The sequence below is a fragment of the Oncorhynchus nerka genome, linkage group LG11 (genome assembly GCF_034236695.1).
Source record: "Oncorhynchus nerka isolate Pitt River linkage group LG11, Oner_Uvic_2.0, whole genome shotgun sequence".
In the NCBI taxonomy this organism is placed as follows: domain Eukaryota; kingdom Metazoa; phylum Chordata; class Actinopteri; order Salmoniformes; family Salmonidae; genus Oncorhynchus; species Oncorhynchus nerka.
In genome coordinates, this window is record NC_088406.1 from 52,689,832 (window position 1) to 52,706,798 (window position 16,967).

Sequence of the window (16,967 nt, forward strand, 5' to 3'; positions counted from 1 at the left end):
AGGAAAAGGAGCCAACAAATGCCAACAAGTGCTCAGCATATGTGGGAACTCCTTCAAGACTGTTGGAAAAGCATTCCAGATTAAGCTGGTTGAGAGAATGCCAAGAGTGTGCAAAGCTGTCATCATGGCAAAGGGTGGCTATTTGAAGAATCTCAAATATAAAATATATTGTGATTTGTTTAACACTTTTTTGGTTACTACATGATTCCATATGTGTTATTTCATAGTTTTGATGTCTTCACTATTATTCTACAATGTAGAAAATAGTAAAAATAAAGAAAAACCCTTGAATGAGTAGGTGTTCTAAAGCTTTTGACCAGTTGTATACATATAGGGCAGTAGCCTCTGAGGTGCAGAGTTGAGTAGCTGGGTGGTAGCCGGCTAGTGATGGCTATTTAAAAGTCTGATGGCCAAGAGATAGAAGCTGTTGTTTAGTCTCTCGGTCCCAGCCTTGATGCACCTGTACAGGCCTCGCCTTCTTGATGATAACGGGGTGAACAGGTCGTGGCTCAGGTGGTTGATGTCCTTTATATCCATGCAACATATTGTATAAAGATAGTTCCCTCTAAACAAAATGACTAGGCCATACTCGAGTTCAGCCCAAAGACCCCATCAAACAGTTCCAGTGGTGAAAAGGACTTAGACGTGAGGCCAAGTAGCAGGGAAAAAGTACAGAAGAAAGTTATTTCCATCTCTGTTTGTCCCTGTGGAATTTTCCAAAAGTCACTATTATCTACCAGCAGACCTGCAGAAAACATTCAAGTCAGTATTGACATCCTATCTCTTTGGAATCTTCAGAGCTTTATCATCCAAATGTCATCAGAATCATGTAGGTCATAAAAAGTGGAAGCATACTGTATGTAAGTATCGTCTTACAGATAGACAATTATCACTCTTGGAAATGTGAAACAGGTTGCAATAAATGAAGGTTATGAAACAGGCCATAGTAAATCTACTGTACCTGTTGAATACCACCCACTTATCTTTTTCCTATAGAGAGATGTGGGTTAAGTGGTAGTTTGGAGTTGTACAACAAAACTGTCAAAGAAGTCCTGTTTCAACACATACCCCCTCAAAGCCCGAAGCTATGGACTACCACGCTCTTAAAATGGTTTTCCTAAATGACAACGAGCAGGAAATCCAAGCGTAAGCGTGGGCCATCCGCATTGTGCATAAAGCATACACATCAGAATACAGATATCAAGTAAAGTACACAAGCTTTCAAAGACTCCCGAGCTGGATCAGCCATTGGTTCATTCATCCCTGCACCATTCAGAGAAGAGTCAATGGTATTACTCATGAACCGTCGACGAGAATGACATTTTGATCTCTTCTTAGTAACCTTATTACTAGGTGGCACATTTTGTATAAAAGGATGTAACATGTTTTACAACTGTAATGTAGTTTGCACAGTTTATGTAGGATGTACTATGCACAAATAAATAAAATACAAGAATAACATTTTAGATTGTAATGAAATACTTCTGTAATAACGTACAACATGTATCTAAGACTGAATATATTGAACAACAATGGATGTGCTATTACACAAACCTCAAAATATGAATTTATGTAAATTCATTCAGTGCACACACTAGGGGATAATTAGTAGAATTTGTTGTAACAATGTTTAAACCTCTAATAATTATGTTAAAATATGCTGTGTACTTGACATGGTTAAATTAAGGGTCAATTTATTCAAACTGTTTTAGAAACAGTTTTGCATTTGAATAGGAGACTTGTAAAAGGAAAAGACAGTGTTGCAGTAAACGTCTTAGTTGTTATTCATTATACCGTAATAGGCAACATCAACGAGTGTGACTAAAAACAGAAAGCAGAAAATATGGCAAAAAATATACCTACAATGACCAATTGTCACTCAGAAATTATGATAGGTTGTGTATACATAGACAGACCAATTATGATATTTTGCCCAATTATTGGTATTTTGACCAATCAGATCAGATATTTTTCCAACAATTGGGCAAAAAGATCAGAATTGGGCTGCCTGTATATACACAGCCGTGGATAATGACCAACTAGCGTTCAGATGAGCTATATTCCAATGTGCTTGATACATGAATTCATCCTATGTAGTATGCTAGTGTGGACATTGAAACAGAGCGATTGTCCTTCTGTAATGTTCATAACAAAACAGTGGTGATCAACCAGGAGGTTCCATGTAGTCTGAGGTTGGTTCAGTGTGTAGAAGACAAGTCTTTTCACCCTCCATCTTCAAAGACGCAGATCAGGACGACCCATGACCTTTTTGAATTTTTGGATCATAAAACGAGAGCCAGAGCCCTAAAATGAAAAAAGCACTTCAGGATATCAGACGGGATTCTCCAGAGAGGATTCTGATTAAGTGGCACACACACATGCACACACACACACACCCTCACACACACAAACACATAAGCACACACACACATACACAAACAAGGAAAAAGCATTCTTGATTGTGACTTGGCTCCGTCGGTATCCATATCCATCACAATGCTCTTCGCTGTGGAAAATCCTGCACACTATGAACTTGCAATACCACACACAGCAAAGAGAGAGAAAAACGGTCAAATCATAGACGGGGAAGACACTATTCGGTCGTCAGAACGTTATCAATGAGGTTGTGAAGAATCCAACGACCCACATTGATGACGTTAAGACAGCGCAACGTTTTCACCACTTTGCCTTTGCCACTGGGCTGCAGGTCTATGTAATAGACCCGCTTCGTTTTTGGTGTTGAGGTGAGTGCCCCCCCCTCCCAAGGGCCAGGACTGATTGGTGCAAATTGGAGGGGAAACTAATGAACAGAATACTTCAACTATAAACCTCATCTTCAATGGAAGAGCCTCATCTTGCTGGTGGTTCCAAATACTCAAGTCAGTTTTTTTTTTTTGTGAAAACCTAAATTTGTAATGCGGTAGAGTTCAGCTGTGTCTTTTTTGTTAATTCAGTTCTTTTTTCGAAAGCAAATTCAGAGTGATGAAAATATTGTGCGGTCATAGTAAAAAGCCTTGTGCTCCTATTATAGCTGGCTCACTGGCTTGCAGCAGTGTTGTTGTTGGCAGACTGGAGAGAGGCAGAAGAGAGAGGGGGCACTCAGGACTAACACTACAGGCCAATCAGAGTCCGTTACTTACACAGTACCACTGTGCTCGCAGCAGCAAAGCTTACTTCTTCTTCCCTCCTAATGACATATTTTCAGTTTTTTTCTTCTGTGCCTCATTGAACAAAAGACACATCTTTATGTTAGAAAGTGGTTGGACACAGACGCGTAAAATCCCACCCCTCCCCCGACACAAACACCCCGGATGATTGTGAGTAATAAGAAATTCCAATTCCCTCCAATGTTTTTCAACTAGGAAAAGTGGGAATTGGAATTTGGTTTACTAAGGACAGTGTAATATTAAGTGAGAACAGATGTCCTACCTCTGTCATGGCGTCATCGATCTGCTTCAGCTCCTCATAGTGGTCTCTAGAGTCTCTCAGAGGCTGCACCATGATCTCCTCAATCTGGGGGAAGAGCTGCAACACACACAGGGGAGGATTGTGGGTAGGTATTCAGGACAGTATGGAATTATCCACTGGCATTGTTTTCAAGAGGTCATGAAACACAAGAGACGTGTACAAATGGAAACACATGCTTGTGTGCACAAACACCAACACACATACTTGCACACTATGTCAAGCTAATATTGGGGCGGCAATTTACAGTGGTTAGAGCGTCCCCGAGCTGACGAGGTAAAAATCTGTCGTTCTGCTCCTGAACAAGTTAGTTAACACACTGTTCTTAGGCTGTCATTGTAAATAAGAATTTGTTCTTAACTGTCTTGCCTAGTTAAACATATATATATTTTAAATATGGTCACATTGCTTTGTAGCTCAAACATACACGCCTACCTTCATGACTGTCTCAAACATTGGGATGAGGACAAACTTGATGAATCCAATCTGGGCAGTGGGCTTGGTCACTTTGTCTCTGTCCATAAACGGAGCCACCGGCAGCCCTTCAGTCTTCTCCCTGTCACTCTGTCCATTCCCGAGACAGGAGGGTTTGCACATGTCACTCCGCTCTTTCATGACATCATTCTAATTAATAGACTCATCCCGATGAAGGCCAAGACGGCTCAAGGGGAACTGATTTTTACCCTTCTAAAAAAAGCATGCGCAACTTCAAGAGTGACAGCTGAGCCTGTTTTCACCCCATAGTTCCAATCAACACATTACTAGACTCATTTTTTTTTGTTGACTTTATTGTTAGACATGATTAGACTCGATCGAGGTCACCTGCATGAAGTACTCCTCCAGCAGACAGTCCACCCAGGGTTCGGCCACCTCGGTAGGCCGGACCTCGTTGGAGATGTCGCAGCATTTGATCAGAACCATCTTCAGCTGCACACATACGGACAAGGCACAAAGAGACCTTTTCACCGTGCGTTATGTCAACACAAGCATCATTTTTAGCATTGGCTAGCTAGTTTGACTTTTCAGGAAAGTTTCCACTTGTGGTAAAAGGCTTCGGAGCGCTTAAGATCAACGCAGGCACTTTGTCTTAGAACCCTCTGGCTTTATCCCATTGGATGGACAGGACTGATGTCACGAGACCGACGTCAGTGTGCTGCAAACAGTTTCGCTTTCCCCGCTGTCCCAGTCCCCATATCGGGCTTGAACCAGCGATCCTCTGCTCGCAGACACACGTGAACGCCTGCCTTGACAACGTACCAACCGTTTGAGCTATAAAAAAAAAGATCTAATTTGACAGCTCCGTCAGTGGCATTTCAAGATAGCGGTGGAGTGAGCTTACAGTACATTCTTAACTCCATTACAGTCACATGATATCACCAGTCCACTATTCAAAGTCTTTCTTGAGTATGCCCTATTTTTCCATCCCTGTCTTTGTTACTGAGCACCCCTCTTGCTTTCTGTTGTTTGCTGAAGTGCAGAGGCTATACCTGAACAAAGCTTTGCCGATTTGGCACCTCTCGATATACAGTATACACAGACAGTTGATGCCATGTGATGTACGATACGTACGCATGTCACATGCTCCTCGTTGGTGAAGTCAAAGCTGTCCACTTTATGTTTGAAGGAGTCTAATATCTCTCCATGCCGGGCCATGTCTGTGGCCAAGATCAGGGTAATGATGGCCTGTAAAGGGAGATGGAATCATCACAAATAATGGAACCCCCCTCCTGCCTTAGGCCAACTCAAAACATCTCGTGGTTAGTTGGAGAGAAGGAAATGCAAAAAAAAGACAAAGGCAGCAACCCAAATGGGACCCCATTCCCAATATAGTGCACTGCCTCTGTCAATAGTGGTGCACATGCAGGTAATAGGGTGCAAATTGGGATGCAGAAGAATCACTGTGCATTAGCCTAGGACACCACCTACCTGTCTGATCTGCTTGTAGGCCTCCAATTCGACGTTGGCGAATATGTTGCACTCGGGCAGCGAAAGGATCTGGAAGGCCACGGCGCAGTGATGGTTCTCCAGGGGAGATATATCGTTGTAACGCACGGCCAGCTCTGTGCGAGCGTTGATCTGGTACCTGACGAGCAAAATACACCTCTGTGACAGTTTGATTTATGCCTAAGACCAGGAGTGTTCCTTGACAACATGACCTGACCAGGGAAGCCAATAATCACTGGGCCCAGAGTTTTACCCTGGTCATGTCACATGGTTAGGAAGGAACTTCTAAATTTACATCAAACCTGGAAGTGTAGATTGGACCATTTCCACAATGTAATAACATCAATGAAGAAGTTCCAGAACATCTCTTTGTGAATGAAGACGTCAGTATTGTGTCTATCATCAACATCTATTCACAGATCTAGTGAAGGCTGTAGAGCAGGGGGAACTGAGGCGCAGAGTAGGAACCTTTGGGCACCTACGTGTTGTTGTAGCCGGGGTGGTCCAGGTCGTGGCACACTGCAGCTGTCATGAGAATGCCCATGTCCGTCAGAGTCATCTTCTCCTGAGGAACACACAGCACATGTTAGTCTCCTATAAATCTCTAGTACAAGGTGACAGGAGATTTTCCTGACATCCTGACCTGACCAGGAGAAAACTCTGGACCCTAGTTATAGACCATGTGTGTCTGGTAAATGGCATGTATTATATTGTATTAGTACAGTCGTTTCTTACCGGCAGGTTACACAGGTTAATCATGCCATACATCATCTGACTGACACAGAAGCAGTGGCGGAAGTTGTGGAACGGGTTGCTGCGATAGTTCTCCTGAATGCCCAGCTGTGAGAAAGAAAGCTGTCAATCAAACTAGCCAAATAGTCATCAATACTCGTTGGTCCTCTTCTTTGAAGTTGTTGTTCCATATCAGTTGCATATCCACTTGCACATTGAGGTAATTGCTTTTAAACAGTTGTACTTTTACCAGCCAGCGTTTGAGAGTGATGGGGTTCATGTTGAATTCCTTCACCAGTCCCAGGTCATGGTACATGTACTCTAAGCAGCTCAGCATCTAAACCACCGACCAAAGACACGGTTAAAAGAATACTACACGCACCATCATAAGGCGCAACAAGTGCTCTATCTTTAACTTGGTTGCTGACATGCAAAACATTTTTGGGATTGGACTAATTAACAAAATACCAAAAGATAGTTTTTGTTATTCCTTTAAGTTCACAATTCGAGAAAATACTTCAAAATGTTTTACTACAAAAAATGTGATTACATATGCCTGGTTGGAAATATGATAGATATTAGACCTGAATCTCAAGAGAACTAACCTCATTGTGTTCCCAATGCCAGACATCGAATGTTGGCTTCTTCAGTGCTTCAATAGTCTCCTGGGATAAGGTGTACTGTAGAAATGAGCGAGAAGCCACAGCGTCAGTTCAAGGATTTAAGGATGTCAAAGTGATGAATATCTTTTGGATATGTTTAGCCTACTGTATATTACTGGAATCCCCTAATTCGGTACCTTTGGATAACTTGGGACGTCACGTCTGGGATTAAGCTTCTTCCCGTCGTCTGAGAAGTTGTACTTGCAGGGACAGTTCCCGACTCTGACGAGATGCGAGCAAATACATCATATTTGTGTCATCGATCTGCTAGCTGTGTGATTCCTCGAAATCGCAACAACATTTTAAAACCATCATAAAAGTCTTACTATAGAATATCCTAAGAAATCTGGAGCATGGCTTGGTGAGTGTCATTGATGTCAAAGGTCACCGTACCTCCCTCCTCCTCTGGATGTCATCTCATCTCGTAGTTTCTTTAGGTCATTTTTGCACTTCTCAATCTCCACAACCTTCAGTCCCTCCACTGTAACGTTCAGCACGACTGTTAGTACATGAAACGGTGAGTTCAGGGACAGTGAAACGACAACACACATGCAAACAGAAACACACACACACAAAGAGAGAGCACACACACACACACACAAAGAGAGAGCACACACATCGAAAGTTCGGTGAAAAAACCCTTGCACATACACTCCACTCTTTTCTCCAACATTGCCAGTCTGTTGGTCACCTCAGTTTTCAGCTCGTTGATTCGGAAAGCCCTGCAAAAAAAAATATGTGAAAGGGGTTTGTTTGAAAAGCCTCTGGTGTCATGGAAGTATTTCTGCGGAAAGAGAAAAGACTAAAGCGGAGTGCTTCTGTCTGCAGTGGAACATAAACGCGCCAGTTACCTGCTGAACTGCTCCGCCACCTGAGATAACACGTTTTGAAACATGTCTTCTTTCTCTGTGGGCGCAAACAAACGAGAAACAAATCGCTCGAGTGATCAAAATGCTACCTGTGAAACATGAAGAAATGTTTAGTACCCAGATCTGTTTTAATGTTGTTTTTACATTGTTTGAAAGTTTTTGCTGTGATCGCTTTATGTGCGCTATGTGAGTAAGATCGAATTATTAAGGATTAAAGGGTCAATGTTTAAAAAGTGTTTCTGAATTTGAAATATCGTGTTGGCACTTCACCTCCAAGCTGACCGGTGGACAAAGAAATGACTTTGTACAAGGAGCTGAAAAACATGTCAGTGACAACATCATTCACCAAGTCATTGTCTACATCACGTTTGAAAATCATTTTTTACACATAGTACAAATGCTAGGCATTCTTTGGATGAACAACGGTCAGGAATTATTTTCTATGACCGAGATCAATAAAATATACTGTATCATTGAGATTTGGTGATTAGGGTAAAGGTGACATGTTACTTGGGAGAGTTGGTAGGCATAGTAGGGTCTATGGACACCAGGGCCCCTTCAGGATCCACCATCATGATAGCAGTATTCCTATGGACGGGGAGCAACAAGAATAAATAACAAGGGTGTGTTCCAAATAGCACCCTATTCACAAACTGCACTACTTTTGACCAGGGCACAAAAGTAGTGCACTCTATAGGGTTTCAACCTACATTTCTTGTCAGCATTCTCTAAAACGCACGCGAATGAGCTTGCCGTTTGGTGTTTACTTGTAGTTGACTTATCATTCATAAAGCTCTGTCAGGATAGTGAGTCGATACATTTGTAGTGAACTTGAAACAAAGGCGCTGTGTGTAATGCATACTTTAGACTGATGTGGGACTGCGAGGGAGTGGTGGGAGAGACGAGAGAAGGAGAAATGTCACTGACCTGGGGATGTTGGACGAGGAACAAAGAAGCTCCTTGATGTCACATGGGCTGCAGTGACGACTGAATGCCACCTGGAAAAGAAAGGCAGACGCATGGTGAGAGTCGTTCGTGTCTCTCTACGCATCTCAAGCCACCTAAAACAGTCAGCTCTCTGTGAGACCGAAGTCTGTTATGTCATTTTTTTTTTAAGTCTGCAAGTGTCCAAAGTGGAAAGAGTGGGGAAGAAAACAATTGTATTTTTTAAAATGTTATTTATCCTTTATATAAACAGGGAAGTCACACTAAGATGCACATCTCTTTTTCAAGTGAGCCCTGTATGTTGAGAGTTAAGATGTTAAGGACTAAACCACAAAGGCATGCAGTTGAAGATGTGTGTGAACTAAACACAGTGGAGCCTACCCTTGTCAGGGACCAACCCAATCTCGTAGATAATACGACACTCTAACAGCATACTAGCAACAAATCCTTGCGTCATCAACCCAGTGAGAGAGTTTGTATCGTTCTCTGTAAATCACAGCAATATACACAGAAATGCCAAAACAGATTATACATTTCATAAACAATGTCAGTTATGTGGTGGTATACTGATGGCACACATATTCATTTTATACGGTGTCTGTCTGAAATTAATTGTCAAATAAAGTGTATCAAAGCTGGCCATGTTGGCTAGCCTCCAACAACTTGAAGACCTTTTGCACAAGCAGATGTTGTAGACAATCCCTCAAACTCGCGAGGCCTTGAATGGACATGTGTCACATTCAGGTTTCTACTTGAAAAACTCTATGCCACCATAACAACAGGGGTTTGTGTAATCACAAGTATACTGGGTTTACTAAGCGCCTGGCTCTATGTATCCAAAATCCAAGCAGACTTGAAGAAATAGGCAAGTCAGTGTTCAAACGTAACAAAATCTGGTAGAGTCACTTGTGCTAAGTGGATAAAATATGAAGAGGGCATTGACAATTTTTATTCCTGAATGCATTCAAGGTTCAATGGGCCAAAGAAATTGGAGGACATATCCATTGGAGAAGCAGTTGCTGTTTGAAATGCTGCCAAATGCAACATTGTGATAGCACTGTTTGGTCATATGATCGGAAGTTTGGACACACCTACTCATTCAAGGGTTTTTCTTTATTTGTACTATTTTCTACATTGTAGAATAATACTGAAGACGTCAGAACTATGAAATAACACATATGGAATCATGTAGTAAATAAAAAAGTGTTAAACAAATCAAAATATATTTTATATTTGAGATTCTTCAAAGTAGCCACCCTTTGCCTAGATGACAGCGTTGCACACTTGGAATTCTCTCAACCAGCTTCTTGGAATGCATTTCAATTAACAAGTGTGCCTTGTTAAAAGTTCATTTGTAGAATTTCTTTCCTTTTTAATGCGTTTGAGCCAATCAGTTGTGTTGTGACAAGGTAGGGGTGGTGTACAGAAGATATACCTATTTGGTAAATGACAAAGTCCATATTATGGCAAGAACAGCTCAAATAAGCAAAGAGAAATGACAATCCATCATTACTTTAAGACATGAGGGTCAGTCAATACGGAACATTTCAATAACTTTGAAAGTTTCTACAAGTGCAGTCGCAAAAACCATCAAGCGCTATGATGAAATTGGCTCTCATGAGGACCGCCACAGGAAAGGAAGACCCAGAGTTACCTCTGCTGCAAAGGATAAATTCATTAGACTTTACAGCCTCAGAAATTGCAGCCCAAATAAATGCTTCACAGAGTTCAGGTAACACATCTCAACATCAACTGTTCAGAGTTGACTGCGTGAATCAGGCTTTCATGGTTGAATTGCTGCAAAGAAACCAATAAGGACACCTATAAAAAGAGACTTGCTTGGGCCAAGAAACATGAGCAATGGACATCAGACCGGTGGAAATCTGTCCTTTGGTCTGATGAGTCCAAATTGGTTCCAACCGCCGTGTCTTTGTGAGACTCAGAATAGGTGAACAGATGATCTCCGCATGTGTGGTTCCCAAAGTGAAGCAGGTAGGAGGAGGTGTGATGCTGAGGGGGTGCTTTGCTGGTGACACTGTCTGTGATTTATTTAGAATTCAAGGCACACTTAACCAGCATGGCCACCACAGTATTCTGCAGCGATAAGCCATCCCATCTGGTTTGTGTTTAGTGGGACTATCAATTGTTTTTCAACAGGACAATTACCCAACACACCTCCAGGCTGTGTAAGGGCTATATGACCAAGAAGGAGAGTGATGGAGTGCTGCATCAGATGACCTGGCCTCCACAATCACCCGACCTCAACCAAATTGAGATGGTTTGGGATGAGTTGGACCGCAGAGTGAAGGAAAAGCAGCCAACAAGTGCTCAGCATTGCTGTCATCAAGGCAAAGTGTGGCTTCTTTGAATATATTTTGATTTAACACTTTTTGATTACTACATGATTCCATATGTGTTATTTCATAGTTTTGATGTATACACTATTATTCTACAATGTAAAAATAGTACAAATAATGAAAAACCCTGAAATGAGAAGGTGTGTCCAAACTTTTGACTGGTATAGTATCTCTAGAGAAACTTCAGCCCAATGTGCAATGTGAGCATTGAGCTCACCAATTTTTTTTTGAATGAAATGGAATTCAAATAATTTAACCGACATCGGTCAATTAGTTGTTACTGATGCGGAGGGAGTGATTGTTGTTCCGGCCCCACACTGCCAGGTCACAGCCCTACTTCTTTCTGTAGGCTGTCTCATCGTCACCGGTGATCAGGCCTACCACCGTCGCATCGTCAGCAAACTTGATGATGGTGTTGGAGTTGTGTGTGGCAATGCAGTTGTGGTTGAACAGGGAGTACAGGAGGGGACTAAGCACACACCACTGTGGGGCCCTCGTGTTGAAGGTCAGCGTGGTGTAGATGATGTTGTATAGCCTCACCACCTGGGGTTGGCCTGTCAGGAAGTCCAGGATTCAGTTGCAGAGGGAGGTGTGCACTCCCAAGGTCCTAAGCTTGGTGACGAGCTTGTAGGGGACAATGTCTCTCTCTCTCTCTCTCTCTCTCTCTCTCTCTCTCTCTCTCTATGGATGGAGCTATCTTTCTTTTGTTTTGGTGCCTACATCTCACTTTGTCCGTTATCCTTAGCCAGCAGCATACTGCCCTGCATACCACTGCTGGCTTGCTTCTGAAGCTATGCAGAGTTGGTCCTGGTCAGTCCCTGGATGGGAGACCAGATGCTGCTGGAGGTGGTGTTGGAGGGCCAGTAGGAGGCACTCTTTCCTCTGGTCTAAAAAAATATGACAGTGCCCTGTGTAGGGTGCCGTCTTTCAGCTGGGACATTAACGTGTTCTCAGTCAACTTACCTGGTAAAATAACGGATAAATAAATAAATAAAATCCTGTGAGTATGTATTGCTATGGTGTTTGTTTGTTGGTGGGAAAAGGGGGTACCAAGACAAGTCGCCCATGGGAATACACTACCCGTAGGAAAACTGGGCGGACCACCCACTGTATTTTATTGGTTAGATAGCTAGCGGTTATTGAGGCAGGTTAGACTAGCTTAGGGGTTTTTGGATATTTATTATTTCTTTCGACCGGTCTAGCTCAGTCCCCACCCCCCCCCATTACTGTGTGTTTAAAATAAACCTTAAGTGTTTGACGGTAGGTTTAGGTTGTCTGTTGTTTTAGTTCTCACTGTTCCTTTTCACTGTTATGATTTGTGTGAGATATGTTACGGGTCTCGTTTCCATCCCCTTCTAGACTGCAGGGCCAAAGGGGTTCGTAACATCAATGAACAGCATTCTCACACAGGTATTCCTCTTACGCATCTAGGTGGGTGAGGGCAGTGTGGAGTGCAATAGAGATTGTGTCGTCTATGGTTCTGTTGCGGCGGTATGCAAATTGGAGTTGGTCTAGGGTGTCTGGGATGATGGAGTTGATGTGTGCCATATCCAGCCTCTAAAAGCATTTCATGATTACATACGTGAATGCTTACAGGGCGGTAGTCATTGTGGCAGGAAGCCTTAGAGTTCTTGGGAACAGTAATGATGGTGGTCAACTTAAAACATTTGGGGATTACAGACTGGGACAAGGAGAGGTTGAAAATTACAGTGAATATGCCTGCCAGCTGTTATGCTGCATGCTCTGAGAACGTGCCCCGGAATAACATCGGGCCCCGTGGCCCTGCGTGTGTTGACCTGATTAAACCTTGCTCACAACGACCTCAGAGAGCGAGAGCGCTCAACCTTCTGAGTCGGTGGCGACCCTCACACCACGATGGTGTAGCTTATATGATGAGAGCAAATATGAGAGACAGAAGCCTATATTGTTGTCTATCTGCATTACATGCTTACGGTGCAATGGCCCGGGAGCTGCGATAACAAGAACATACTGGGTAGGCTGGGGATGTTTCTAGCCTCACAAGTATCACGTTCTGTTTCTTCCCCCTTTGATAATGAATCAGTCCACCGCACATTGGTTCTCCTTACAGGACAGTGAGTGCATACTATTTCTGTATGTGATCCTTGCGGGAATTTAAACTACAACATTGGAAGCTACGCGCTTTCACCAGGCTACACTGGGGCGGCAGGGTAGCCTAGTGGTCAGCGCGTTGGACTAGGAACCGAAAGGTTTCAAGTTCAAATCCCTGAGCTCACATGGTGGAAATCTGTTGTTCTGCCCCTGAACAGGCAGTTAACCCACTGTTCCTAGGCCATCATTGAAAATAAGAATTTGTTCTTAACTGACTTGCCCAGTTAAATAAAGGTAAAATAAAATAAACTGAGCCACACAGGAACCGTCTCCTCAGACTCAGCGGGGAGTAGAAAACAAGTGAGGCATAGAACCTGCTTGCAACAGGTGACACTGTCTGTGTTCGTTTAAAGTCCGCCACAAACACCTGTGAACCACACCGTCACACCACCTCTTGGTCTATTTTTACCACAACTTGAAAACACAGCTATTTCAGAGGCCTCTCACATGACTGAGGAGTATTTACAACGTATTCACCACGAATATAGAAATATAATAGAGCATATAGGCAACAACGGGCACAGAATGACTGGTGAACGAGATTAGGTGTGTGGTAACCGACAAAAGCCGTGGAGCCATAAGGAACCCATATTCTGTCAATATCATTAGCCACCTGTAGAGATTATATGACTTTGGCGAGCTTTTGGTTTAGTCACCTGATTCATACAGTAGTCAAATCATACTGTAGCCTACCTGTAGCCTACCATTACCAGAAAAATGACATCATTTCACCATCTGTCTGTCTATTGGTTGACTCCCTCATTGCAGCCAGGGACCTCAATGATTGAAGAGATGTAATCAAACAAGATCATTTGGATGTTGTCTATGATAAGTGTCTAACTCTGATACGGGAGTCCCCACAGAGTGACCCCAGCTCTCCCACTGACTTAGCTCAGAGGACATCTCCTCTTACACGGAAGAGAAGAGCATGATTACTCTGTCTGTGGATCTAATTTTGGTCAACTAGGATATCTGCTAAAGAAAATGGATGGAACTCATGGATAGATAATAAGAGATGAATTCTTGGTGTTCCCTATTTCATTTCAAGTATGCTGACTAGCTACGGTAGAGAAAATAGCTGATGGCGCAATCTGTTAACTCAGCTGATGCGGATAATATCAGATAGAATTCAATAATAAAAAAATACATAACAATTGGGGATAAAATATAAACCTCGTAAAGAGGTCCAGGGAGATTAGTATGGACAAAAAAACGATCAGAAAAGGGAATGGGGAAGAGAGAGACCATATAAATCTCATAGAGTAGGACCCACCTTCTGAACCTTACCATCCACGTCCAGATAGATGGTCTTTGGGGCATAGGAAGAGGAGCTGGAACCCATGCTGATTCCTCTATGTTTCTCTCTTGTTCTCTCTTGTTCTCTCTCTCTCTCTCTCTTCTCTCTCTCTCTCTCTCTCTCTCTCTCTCTCTCTCTCTCTCTCTCTCTCTCTCTTTCTCTCTCTCTCTCTCTCTCTCTCTCTCTCTCTCTCTCTCTCTCTCTCACACACCAATCCAGCAGGAGAAAGACCCCGTCCTCCTGCAGAGGAGCCTAATATGGCCAGGGTCAGAGCCCTGGGAAACACAGAGAGATGCTATGACTGCAACACGGGAGCCACTATTGAAATACTGCAATAAACAACTTCATTGGAACTGAGACTTGAACATGATGAATCATATGCTGATCATATATCATATGCTGATTTTACTATCTCAATTCATCTGTAATCCAGAAAACAATTAAAGCACCATCAACATTTTTTCACTTATAAAGCAGCTTTGCATTAGAATTTTCATCTGCACACTAAAATCACCGATCAAATATGACCAATCAATTGCTTTCATCTCATAATTTCCATCTACCTCCATCAACACATATGACATTATTATCACTATTCTGACTATGATAACACAAATATGAAAAAACAACATTGTAAGGACAATACACATAAATAAAATTAAATCACAAATGTATTCTGAAGCTCTATCTTGGAATCTAATCTTTCAGGGTAAAACACTAATTATCACAATGACTTACTGTGTCAGCGATAGCGTTTTCCCCTGACGCGAGAAGCTTCTAAACTTTCCCGGCGCTGCTGATGCTACGAATACACAGAGTGAGATGGGAGAACCTGGGGTTATTTTGCGATAATTGGCACTCTGGTCCGTTGCCAGGGGACTGTTACTACGGTGATTAAAAAAAGAGGCTGCCCTCCTCCTATCTCCATGTCTTTAGTATAGAAGCTGTGAAAACTGCTGGTCACTACTACACACTCATTTCCATACGTCTTATCAATGAGATATAGGCGTGTATGCACGGGATGATTCAAGTGTCTTTATTACTTCCTACGTTATTACTTGTGTGCTTTTGTCAGTAAGTTAATTGACTGGAGGTCAAAATACAATAGGAGGTGGTGTGTCGGATTAGTGGATTAGTGGCTTGGTGGACATTAGTTAGGCAATTAATACTTGTCAGAACATGGATCAAGTGAGACTGCTGCTTTCTCTCACTATCGAGAGAGCAGAAGATATGGTATTTAACCATTCGGAAGTACACATACGTTCAAGCTATTTGGGTAGCTCTGCTGTGTTGTAGCAACGCAATCCACGTTCACAACTAAAGTTGTCTTTATTTCATGTGCAGGCAGCATCCACTTCACGCTGATGGATTTTAGAACTAAAAGGTGGCTTTGAGGTCAAGTGGGACCTTATCGTCCCCCTTTGGGGTCATCCAACAGCTCCTCATATACACACGCACGCACACACACGGGCGCGCACGTGCGCGCACACCCACACCTCTCTCTCTCCTCAACCCCTCATTGAAAATCAGACAAGCAGATGGTTCAGTCAGACAAGTTCTAGAGATCACAAGGGATCTCCCAGTCTTCACATATCCCTTTAACTCCTCTTTTCAACATCGTATTGACTGCTGTGAATCTATGTAGGCCTACAGTAAGTAGATATTGTGATAAAAGTCCATCAATATTCCCTCTGGATTAAGAAACACATGTATGTCTAAACCAATGGGCTATTCTACCATATCAAAATCAAATACACTTTGCGCTCAAGCCCTCTATTCTCATTCGGTATCAACAACCTTCGAAATTCAAAAGAGCCAACTGAGTTCAATCAAGGTTAAGGCTAGCATTAGAACCAACGATCCACAACACAGACTCACAAAGATGTCTTTCATAAAACAATGTGGGCTACTATTTGTCAATGCTCATGCTGTCACTGTCAAACCTCCCTCTCTCACTATCTATCCCGCAGTTTGGGAGGAGTGTGTGTGTGTGTGTCTGTGTGTGTGTGTGTGTGTGTGTGTGTGCGTGTGTACGTGCGTGTGTGTGCATGCTTGACTTCCCATGTGTGTGTGGCACGCTCACACTAGGCAAGACTATGCCTATTCCAACCATACAGGTCTGCTATAGTTAATTGCACTGGGGGAGGAATAACAGCTTCCTCTACCTTGATTCACAGGGACGGATATGCCACTGACTGACTGACTCCTCAAAACGACACAAGCCAGATAGAGCCACACGAACATAGCTGGTGCGGCCAACCTGTCCCTGAGGTATAAGTACAGGCTTTGAGTACACATTACCTTAGTGGGAGAGACAGAGAGGCAGAAAAGCACATTGAGAGCTCGGACTAATACGAGAGATGACTCCGTAGAGCAAAGATAATTTCCCCAAACATTAAACTCAGTCAAACAGACCTACTCTTCTGTATTTGTTTACAATATTAATTTGTGCCAGCCCAGCTCAGCCGCCTCAAGAAGGGTTGTGTTTAAATGATCTTTAAAAATGGAATAGGAACAGTGGGGCTGAGAACAACATATATTTTCAATGCTTATGTAAATTGAGAGT

At 42.7% G+C, this 16,967-nt stretch overlaps 1 protein-coding gene across 1 annotated transcript; it reads right to left on the bottom strand.

Annotated features, from left to right (window-relative positions):
• Nucleotides 1-297: 297 nt before the first annotated feature.
• On the bottom strand, nt 298-7,291 carry pde9ac (phosphodiesterase 9ac). Its single transcript, XM_065024646.1, has 12 exons — nt 7,197-7,291; nt 6,941-7,025; nt 6,747-6,821; nt 6,392-6,478; nt 6,145-6,249; nt 5,892-5,974; nt 5,392-5,548; nt 5,035-5,148; nt 4,288-4,392; nt 3,901-4,029; nt 3,430-3,525; nt 298-2,304 (listed from the first exon to the last, which is right to left on the bottom strand). Exons 1-12 carry the CDS (start codon nt 7,217-7,219, stop codon nt 2,236-2,238), a joined length of 1,128 nt encoding a protein of 375 aa, XP_064880718.1. The 5' UTR covers nt 7,220-7,291; the 3' UTR covers nt 298-2,235.
• Between the last annotated feature and the right edge of the window lie 9,676 nt (nt 7,292-16,967).